This window comes from Pecten maximus, chromosome 18 (assembly GCF_902652985.1).
Source record: "Pecten maximus chromosome 18, xPecMax1.1, whole genome shotgun sequence".
NCBI lineage: Eukaryota > Metazoa > Mollusca > Bivalvia > Pectinida > Pectinidae > Pecten > Pecten maximus.
Genome location: NC_047032.1, coordinates 3,202,805 through 3,214,035, shown reverse-complemented (window position 1 = coordinate 3,214,035; position 11,231 = coordinate 3,202,805). Strand labels below are relative to the sequence as shown.

Genomic DNA, 11,231 nt, shown 5'->3' with positions numbered 1-11,231 from the left:
TATCATGGTCCCCTATCTGTTGTGTATGTAGTTCGAGATATCAAGGCCATCTACCTGTTGTGTATGTAGTTCGAGATATCACGGTCCCCTATCTATTGTGTATGTAGTTCGAGATATCACGGTCCCCTATCTATTGTGTATGTAGTTCGAGATATCATGGTCCCCTATCTGTTGTGTATGTAGTTCGAGATATCATGGTCCCCTACCTGTTGTGTATGGAGTTCGAGATATCATGGCCACCTACCTGTTGTGTATGTAGTTCGAGATATCATGGTCAACTATCTGTTGTGTATGTAGTTCGAGATATCATGGCCACCTACCTGTTGTGTATGTAGTTCGAGATATCATGGTCAACTATCTGTTGTGTATGTAGTTCGAGATATCATGGTGACCTACCTGTTGTGTATGTAGTTCGAGATATCATGGTCAACTATCTGTTGTGTATGTAGTTCGAGATATCATGGTCCCCTACCTGTTGTGTATGTAGTTCGAGATATCATGGTGACCTACCTGTTGTGTATGTAGTTCGAGATATCAAGGCCACCTACCTGTTGTGTATGTAGTTCGAGATATCAAGGCCACCTACCTGTTGTGTATGTAGTTCGAGATATCATGGTCAACTATCTGTTGTGTATTTTGTTCGAGATATCTTGGTAATTAACCTACCTGTTATGAAGGAACTTATGTTGGCTCACAGATACAGCCTTCTAAGTAGACTGAAAAAAGTCAGTACATGAATAATCAGATGTGCATAAAAGTAATCAAATTATATTCAAATAGGATTTCACATTAAGTTTTGACCGCAATATACACTAACATTGTGACAAAGGATTTAGAACGTTTTCTGATGTGTGGCCCTGCGATATTCAAATAACTATAAAACTTAACGGTCACAACATCAATTAGTTTACTAGCCTAATCCTTTGTTTTATTGAGAATATTAGCGGTAACTGAGAATTTACATCAGGGCTAACCGGTTCGTCAGTTTTTAAATGTAACATTTCAAACATAGTTTCTCTATATCTTGGTGGACCTGCAAAATGTTATTGAATACAGGATGTGGGAGTCTTTGTCAAGGCTCGTCTGAAAACAATATAAAATCATCAGGTCCGTCTTAAACTGGTCCGTCCGTTTGGACTGCAAAATGAAACGGCCCAGCTAACCATTGACGCCGAAGTAAAGTTCGTTCGTTCCGTTTAAAACGATTTCGTTCCGTTCTTTTTAAATTGCGTATTTTATAAATACCAAAAAAGGTCAAGGCCAGTCGGCTGCAATGGCTCTTCTACAGGTAGGCGGTAGCAAAATATAAACATTTTGGTAATATGGCGGTATTTAAGATTGGTTGATTATCATTATCGATTGTTTAACGACCAAATTATATGTTACGAAAAGACAGGTAGATTGACACGTCAGTGATTTCGTTATGACAGTCCTAAATGATTATTTGCACTCTGTTCGATTTATTATCATCACGAGAGCTGCTGGAGAAAATGTCAATTTTGTCCGTACTGGGTATTTACCTCTAATGTGTACACCATTGTGTGACACGTCGTAGTTATTTATATCCTCGGTATTGAGAGGAAGGATTGGCGTTCCATTACATCCTCCAAAATCCAAGGATGTTATATTACCAACCTGGTTACCCAATCAGAAGTTTTTAACAGGTTGGGGAAAACCACCAACTCGCGTATATACTATATAATAAAACGCAAACATGCCTATTATACGGTAATTAAGGTATAGATTTGTTACTAAATAGAGCCCAAATCACTTAACACTGTTATGCTGCTTTTGCAGCTGCAGACTGACAGGCATTAAAGAAAACAGTATTATTACATTTCATTTACAGTATTATGATACATATATACTAAAGTACAGATTTCTGTTTTCAGTGGAGAAGATTTAATTTTTTTGATAAGGAAACTGTGAAGGACCCGGATACAGGTCAAGTGTTTGATAAACTCAAGGTAAGATGGACCGAGATATCCAGGTACAGACAAACTTAAGGTAAGATGGACAGAGATATCCAGGTACAAATGAACTTAAGGTAAGATGGACCTAGATATCCAGGTACAAATAAACTTAAGGTAAGATGGACCGAGATATCCAGGTACAAATAAACTTAAGGTAAGATGGACAGAGATATCCAGGTACAAATAAACTTAAGGTAAGATGGACCGAGATATCCAGGTAAAGATGAACGTTATATCTCGGGACACCTATAGGTGTAACTGTGCCAACATTAATATTGGAATATTCTTAATTCTGTAGAAAACTAAACTTACCATTGTCTCTTTGTACATTATATGATACGATGCAGTTTTCCCCTGACACAAACCTAGGGAAACAGATTCCTGTATAGTGTTGGCTCCTTAATTAAGCTATGGGAAACCAGGTGAAAATCTAAATATGATATGAATGTGATTCATGCCATTAACAATATACCAGATGAGTAAAATAAAAGTATGTCGAACAAAACACTACTATTATGATGTTAACTTGGAAAGAAAAATATCTCTGGATGTCCACATGAGAAATTTGACTTTGTATTTTGCTTTTAACTTAAAAGTTATTTTCAATCTTTGAAGTTTTATGCATTGTTTTTGTCAGGATGTGAATGTGTCAGCCTGTGTGAGCGGTCATGGCCAGTTGATTATCGGTGACCATGAGGGATTTCTGTACCTGGTCAGCAGGCAGCTCAAACTCAGTGTATTCAAGGCATACGAGATCAGAGTGTCGCACCTCTTCCAGCTCCGCCAACACAATCTTCTGGTGTCAGTCGGGGTAAGTATACATTACTGACAACCTTCTGGTGTCAGTCGGGGTACGTATACATTACTGACAACCTTCTGGTGTCAGTCGGGGTAAGTACGCATTGCTCTGTGGAGATATGATGATTAACTGATGTTTCCGTGAGTCGTAGGTTCAATGGCAGAATGCATTATTTGTTAGCCATTGTTGTCTTAGACTGTTTTCATTTTTGCGGTCCAAACGGTTAGACCACTTGGACCGGTGTTGTTCGTTTATGAAATAAAGACAGACCTGGTGATTTTAAATTGTTTTCAGACGAGCCTTGATAAAGACTTCCAAGGCCTGTTTTAACATTTGCAGGTCCGTCAAGATGTATATTTGAAATATTAAATTTAAAAACTGAAAAACTGGTTTGACCGCATAAAACGAACAGGCCCCTGATTCTGAGGAATCGAAGAAATATTTTGATTACCTCCCTTACTGATAAAACACATGGTCAGTAGCCAGCAGGGCCCAGCACACATGTTATGGTTCACCAAACAGGAAGTCGAGCTCATCAAAAGGTGCAGCACAACTTCTGTAGATTGTATTGAACAAATTATACACCGGTCCTGTCATAGAGTCATGTGTTGCTACATATACATGTAATTTAATATAATTGGAAATTTTTCTTGTGACCCTTGGGATAAATGATTAAGAAATTTTACCTTCAAAGTTCAAGTGGCTAAAGAAAAACTGCTTGTGCTTGGTATTCTGATGGTTTCACAATAATCCACTTTTTGACAAACTCCAGACTTCAATATGTCACAGCCTATACATAACCTAGGATGAAGATCCTAAGTGCGTGGTTTGACACTACATACCCGTGGCGGTTTGTGTCTCTTATGAAGTTCAGAAATGGGCCAGTCTGTGCTGTCGTGGCTGTGTCCTTGGGCAAGACACTTTACCCTTATTGCTCGGGATGGCATGTGACAGGCCTCCCGTATGTTGTTCAGTGAGGTAGTCACCAGCACCTACAAGACGACTTCGCCTCAAAATTACCCTGGCTGTTCACAGGGCAGTAAGCCCGACAAGTAAATTAATATCTCACAAGATTTTTATACCGCTGATACCATGATCTGTTTATTCTCTAGTGTTTTATTCCGATTCAGCTGCATATTTCTCACATTCGTCGTCTTTTCCAGGAAGATGAGCAAGGCGTCAACCCACTTATCAAGGTGTGGAATTTGGACAAGGTAAGATTTAATGAACACAAGCTTTTTAATCTGAAGAAGGAATCTGTCATTTACCAAATACATGTACTGGGTTTGAAAAATTTGAGGAATGATTGGGCCAGGTTTTCTCTAATTAATTGCGAGAGTCAGAAAGCCTGGACGTAATAGAAACCTACAACCTGTTTAACTTCCTTTATTTGATGTCGATTTTCATTATAAATGAACACAAAGCATATCACTCTGAGTCTCTCATAGACAAACAAAAACTTTTAGATATATCTCTACTCTACCTGTAATTAGCGAAAATAAATGCCAAAGACAATTCAAGGTCCAAAGATGAGGTTATATTAATACATCAGGTAAAAAGGGGTTAACACCAGAATTGACACGAGTCCCTCGGATTGAGAAGTGAAATTTGCCCCTTCTGTTTTTAGCCCACCATGTGATGATGATGGGGTATTCAAATCATCCCCTGTATGTGGTCCATTGTCTGCCCAATAACAACTCTTGTTGTTGCTTTTTCTTGATAAGTAATGGAGAAATACTTCCTAGTTGTGTCCATTTGATTTTGACCCTGCAGTGGATATTTTTACCAGGTGACCTTTTTGGCTACCAAGTCATAAAATCTAGACGCCAATTAGAAAAGTTAGTCACCAAAGAACCCAAGTTGTCTGAGCTTTAAAAAAATCTTTTTATTATTTTGTTCAGCATAATATCTCTCCGTAACTTTTTCAATTGTGAACATCATTTTAGCATTGACTGCAACTTTTGAAAGATTAACCAAATCGCAAATTTACACAATTTTTTAGTGGCCATGCAGGCGTCTTATAGGTCAATAACTGGTCGTCAGTGGTGAATTTAAGGCGCCATGGCCACTGAAATAGACACTACTTTGAACCTTGTCCTGATTCAGCAAAACAAAATGGCAGACAGTTGAAGTTTGGTATCGCTAATTTCTGATTCACAATTCTTCATGTCGGATATCTCTTAGTTTTCATATCTATATAGGGTCCCTTTGTTTTCATGGGGCCACAGCAGCCAAGTGGTTAAGGTGTCCAGACACTTTATCACTTGTCCTCCACCTCTGGGTTGCGAGTTCAAAAGTTAAACCCACGTGAGGCAGTTGCCTCCACCTCCAAAACCTGGCACGTCCTTAAATGTCCCTGGCTGTTATAATGGGACGTTAAACAGAAACAACCCACCCCTTTGTTTTCAAGTCGTTAAAGTAGTGAAAAGATATAGACCCAACCAAGAATTTTCAATGGTGGGTGGCAAGAATCCTCTGGTGTTTGGTTTGGTTTGGTTTATTTTGTTTAACGTCCTATTAACAGCTAAGGTCATTTAAGGACGGCCTCCCGTGCGTGCGACATGCATGCGTGTGGTGAGTGCGTATGTGTGTTTTGGGAGGCTGCGGTATGTTCGTGTTAAGTCTCCTTGTGATAGGCCGGAACTTTTGTCGATTTATAGTGCTACCTCACTGAAGCATACTGCCGAAGACACCCAGCAGCACACCCCTGCACACTCCTCTGGTGTCTCTTTGTAACATTTACTTACAGTTGTGGGAAATCATCATTGCTTTAATCTCTTACGATTTTCCCTATTATCTTTCGGAGTATTATTAGATGTTAAATTAACAATGTTGTTGACTTTCAGATTGAGAAAGGAACACCAGTTTGTACCAGGATAACAAGGGCTATTCCAGGAAATAAACCCACCCCTGTAAGTATATTTATTTATAAATTTACCAGGATAACAAGGGCTATTCCAGGAAATAAACCTACCCCAGTAAGTATATTTATTCATGTACATGTAAGTTTACCAGGATAACAAGGGCTATTACAGGAAATAAACCCACCCCTGTAAGTATATTTATTTATAAATTTACCAGGATAACGAGGGCTATTCCAGGAAATAAACCCACCCCTGTAAGACAGTAAGTATAGTTATTTATGTGCAGGTAAATTTACCAGGAAACAAGGGCTATTCCAGGAAATAAACCCACCCCTGTAAATATATTATATGACATTATTAGGTACAGAAGACAGATTAGCAAGTAATTTATAATATTTTCATACACAGGAAATTTACAATATATATTGATATGCATTGATATACAGGAAATTTATGTCAATCATGATAATTTACAATATTTTAATATTAAACAAACGATATTCAATGTAGTTATAATAGCAGGTTTTGAAATGTACAATATTTCAATATACATGAATTTTACAATATTTCAATATGCATGCAATTTTACAATATTTCAATATATATGAAATGTACAATTTTATTTTAATAAACATGAAATTTACAATATTTTTATACCCAGGGGATTTACTATCATTTTAAAGGAACTTACTACTACTACTATTACTTTAAAGGAACTTACAGTATGTTATATAAATATACTGAAAACTAACAGACTGGGGATCTGATGTTTATGTGTTCTGACTCTGTAGGTGACTTGTCTGGCTGTCCACGAGAACCTGGCCTGGATGGCAGTCGGATTTGAAAACGGTAGCGTGGTGCTTTTCAAGGGGGACGTCACTAAAGACAGGTATTTAACTGTTTATGTGACAGTTATCTGACAATGTCTATTTGGTTATTTTATGTGATGTTATTAAGCTCTGAAGCTGCTACAGGCAAACCTGCCAATTTTTCCGATTTAGTTGGGATTTTCCCGATTTCAGCCTCCCTGCCCCTTCTCCCGATCATATTGATCAGATATTAAATAATCTCCTGATTTTGGAAGCCTGTCTTAATAACCTGGTATGGAACCCTGTTCATCTTGTTAAGTTTCATTTAGGACTACACAACCAAATCAGCCAATCAGCTGGTGTTTTCACCTGAACCAAGTCCCCAAGGAAAATGTGTTTTCTTAGGTTTGTAGCTGTTTTCCTGAGTAAATAACATATGAAATGGGTACTTTCTATATACGAGAATAAAGTGTAGGGTCTTGAGGTTTGGAAAATCAAAAATATACACTCCTACTGAAAATAGAATGGCGTAGGATGATTCGAAGTGTAAAAAGGCGGGAATTCCCCAGGTGGGGGTTCCCCAATGTACTGTTAATGTCAGGGTTACTGTCTTTCGAGTACCCGTGTGCACTAATATGCCGTTAAACCTATACAATAACAACATTTATCAGATAGAAAAAACTTCAAACTTAATTTGATATAAATTTCACATCATTTGAACTTAAAACGAGCGAATAAAGGGATGGGGTCACTAGTAATAACATATAGTAAATTATTTAGTTGTGTGAGTCCTTTAGGCCTATGACAGGTAGCGCTTACCAGCTAGCTATAGGAATATGTGTGGGAGACGCATCATTTATGACCTACTCACAAACTGGAACGAAATTTGACGCTTCACTGACAGTATGTCAGTACCTCATGGTCAAAGGGAAGCAACTCCCGCAGGTTGATCGCTGAGACTGGTCATTATACATCGATTCTGGGGACCAAAATGTCCATTTTTGGTCACATTCCACAGGTGGTTGTTATACACAGTGTCATTATAAAGTGAGAATGCTTTGGACCATAACAAAATGGTCATTATAGACAGGTGGTCATTAGAGCAGGTTTGACTGTAATTGTCCTCAACCTGTCAATAGATTTGAATCACAATGTAGATGTAAGTTTGTTGATCAAACTCCAAAGGTAGAAGTAAAATTCTGACTTGAATACTGCGCCTTTACTACAGGAAGTGTAGTAATGTTACATAGGTGAGACTTTTAATGTCATTCGTTTTTACATTTCACAGACACACCAAAACCAGAATTGTCTATGAGAATCCGAAGCCTGTCACTGGATTAGCATTCAAGACATCGGGATCTAAAACAATATTCTTGTTCGTGGTTACAGAATCTCAGGTTGTTTCCATATCAATCTCCGGCAAACAAGACCAGAAGGTGAGTTTTATCAGACAAACGAGACCAGGTCCACAAGTCTGGTGTTTTACCCAAGAGGGGTTATAGTATTGTAAACATGGAAATTTACGCGAGGGGGAAATTTATGCTAATTATGCGGATCCCTTTTGATGGTGAAATTTCCACCACATGTATTATTTTGATATTAATTTGAGTATATCCGAACTACAAACGAAGGTGGGTCGATCGCGAAAATTACCCCCACAGGTATAGTGTACATATCGAAATCGCGAAATTAACCATCCGCGAAAATAACCACGTTTACAGTACATGTGTGGTACAAGTAAATCATGTTCCGTTTGACTGTATTTACAGTGTATACAATGTGAAACTGAAGATCTGACACAATCTATTAATAGAAGCATACGACATAAAAATGAAGAGTTGACACAATCCATTAATAGAAGTATACAAAATAAAAATGAAGATCTGATACAATCTATTAATAGAAGCATACGACATAAAAATGAAGATCTGATACAATCTATTAATAGAAGCATACGACATAAAAATGAAGATCTGATACAATCTATTAATAGAAGCATACGACATAAAAATGAAGATCTGATACAATCTATTAATAGAAGCATACGACATAAAAATGAAGATCTGACACAATCTATTAATGTAGCATAAAACATGAAAATGAAGAGTTGACACAATCTATTAAGTGTAGCATAAATCATAAAAATGAAGATCTGACACAATCGATGAACGTTTATCGGATCAAAGGTTTTAGGCCAAAAAACACCTAACTCAATGATACTCTGTATGGTAAAGTGGTTATAGGTGTCCCGATACGTTAACACTAGCCCTCCACCTCTGGGTTGCGAGTTTGAAACCTATGTGGGGCAGTTGCCAGGTACTGACCGTAGGCCGGTGGTTTTTCTCCGGGTACTACGGCTTTCCTCCACCTCCAAACCTGGCACGTCCTTAAATGACCCTGGCTGTTAATAGGACGTTAAACAAAAACAAACCAAACCAAAACTGTATGGTAATGACAATTGACCAAGGTATTATTTTGATGCTTACAGTGTAAAACTTGTGTTTAGAGAGAAGTAGTTCAGCTATGGTATGACTTTTGGTTACAGAACGGTGAGCCCAACACAGAGATTCATTCAATGGTCCGATTTATTGGTGAGCGTTGTTGACATGTTTCGGCTATAGGGTAGCCATCGTCAGAATATTTGTAGGCAGACCTCGTGTATTCATATGTATCTACGACAGATTCATCTAGATTGTTACAACTCTCTACCTTCTGGGCTGTTGTGTTTCCATCCCCTGTAATGTTTTGGTTACAGAGTATGGTTGAGCACTTCCAGCAACCGTAAACCACAGCTATTTATGACAAATATGACTTTTGGTCACAGAGTATGGTTGAGCACTTCGAGCGACCTTAAACCACAGCTATTTATGACAAATATGACTTTTGGTCACAGAGTATGGTTGAGCACTTCGAGCGACCGTAAACCACAGCTATTTATGACAAATATGACTTTTGGTTACAGAGTATGGTTGAGCACTTCGAGCGACCGTAAACCACAGCTATTTATGACAAATATGACTTTTGGTTACAGAGTATGGTTGAGCACTTCGAGCGACCGTAAACCACAGCTATTTATGACAAATATGACTTTTGGTTACAGAGTATGGTTGAGCACTTCGAGCGACCGTAAACCACAGCTATTTATGACAAATATGACTTTTGGTTACAGAGTATGGTTGAGCACTTCGAGCGTTGAGTAACTGTAAACCAGGGCTATTTATTACAAATATGACTTTTGGTTACAGAGTACAGTTGAACACTTCGAGCGACCGTAAACCACAGCTATTTATGACAAATATGACTTTTGGTTACAGAGTACAGTTGAGCATTTCGGGGCAACCGTAAACCACAGCTATTTATGACAAATATGACTTTTGGTTACAGAGTACGGTTGAGCACTTCGAGTGACCGTAAACCACAGCTATTTATTACAAATATGACTTTTGGTTACAGAGTACAGTTGAACACTTCCAGCGACCGTAAACCACAGCTATTTATGACAAATATGACTTTTGGTTACAGAGTACGGTTGAGCACTTCGAGCGACCGTAAACCACAGCTATTTATGACAAATATGACTTTTGGTTACAGAGTACAGTTGAGCACTTCGAGCGATGAGCGACCGTAAATCACTGTTATTTATGACAAATATGACTTTCGGTTACAGAGTACGGTTGAGCACTTCGAGCGATGAGCGACCATAAATCACAGTTATTTATGATAAATATGACTTTTGGTTACAGAGTACGGTTGAACATTTCGGGGCATCCCTTCATTGTACCGTGATGAGCGACCACACCCAGGATCACCAGCTAGTGATGGGCAGACAGGATGTGAGTATCGTAAATTCAACAAAAAAAATCCTATATTCATGATAAATAACATAAATCCTATATCTTGCTAAATTCTCGCATATTTTTTAAGCTGAAATATTGTACCTCGGCAAATCACCATTTTCTATGATATTTTGGGATTTTCTCGACTGTTTATTCAACACCAAGTTTGTTTACAAATTTTATTGAAGCTACTTTCTACATAAAATTTCTTGGCTATATTCAGGGATCACATGATTAAGCTCCCAGAATCAGAAATCTGAACCCTTAATCGGCATGGTCTTTAATTGTCACTAGAATATAGAAATGTATCAAACATATTACAGTAAACCTCCGGTTAGTTCGGACAAAATTAAATAAATATTGACGAACCTCAGAAAATAAGCTTGAGTTCGAACTATTTGAGTCAATATCGGCGAAAATCTCGGCAGAGTAAAATCATTAGACACAAACACATCGATCGTAAATCTGATACGTAACAATGGCGGCCTGAACAATGGCACATTTATAAGAAAGTAAAATGATTGTATTTTATTTAATTCAATGTTAATTGATTGTTAAACGTTCTTCATTTCGCGATAATTATGATGGTTATTGGGGGAAGCCGCTCGGGCTATGCGTAGAGCTCTACAGTAGGCCCCAAAACAGTACAGTACACGTTTCATTTGTGACACAAAAGTTAAACAGTATAATCTTTGCATGGTTATATTTTTTATCTGAATCAGAAACTATCGCTATATTATTGTAATAAATGGTCTCTTTAATACATCAAAAGCAGTCTACATAACCTGTTGCGTTTACGAAAGCACTACTGTAAAAATAGGCGATATATGTTGATAAAATTAGGTCAGAACATCAACATGTCTGCTTTTAAATATGCCCAGTCGTATTATCTACCAAACATAATTGATACCTGCAAAATTATCCATCACTAATTGGGACACCTGTGGATT

The 11,231-nt window shown here is 37.8% G+C and overlaps 1 protein-coding gene across 2 annotated transcripts in view; it reads left to right on the top strand.

Annotated features, from left to right (window-relative positions):
• Positions 1-1,253: 1,253 nt before the first annotated feature.
• The window catches only part of LOC117316388 (vacuolar protein sorting-associated protein 11 homolog), a 44,424-nt gene continuing 34,446 nt past the window's right edge, over positions 1,254-11,231 (top strand). The window contains exons 1-8 of one of the 2 annotated variants that reach the window (XM_033870929.1): positions 1,254-1,288; positions 1,893-1,967; positions 2,611-2,784; positions 3,936-3,986; positions 5,619-5,684; positions 6,428-6,525; positions 7,734-7,881; positions 10,189-10,278. In XM_033870929.1, the coding sequence (XP_033726820.1) occupies positions 1,274-1,288; positions 1,893-1,967; positions 2,611-2,784; positions 3,936-3,986; positions 5,619-5,684; positions 6,428-6,525; positions 7,734-7,881; positions 10,189-10,278 (717 nt within the window). In that variant the 5' untranslated portion in view covers positions 1,254-1,273. Of the gene's footprint in view, positions 1,289-1,892; positions 1,968-2,610; positions 2,785-3,935; positions 3,987-5,618; positions 5,685-5,922; positions 5,972-6,427; positions 6,526-7,733; positions 7,882-10,188; positions 10,279-11,231 lie in introns of those variants that run through there. The other variant, XM_033870930.1, reaches the window with a different exon arrangement.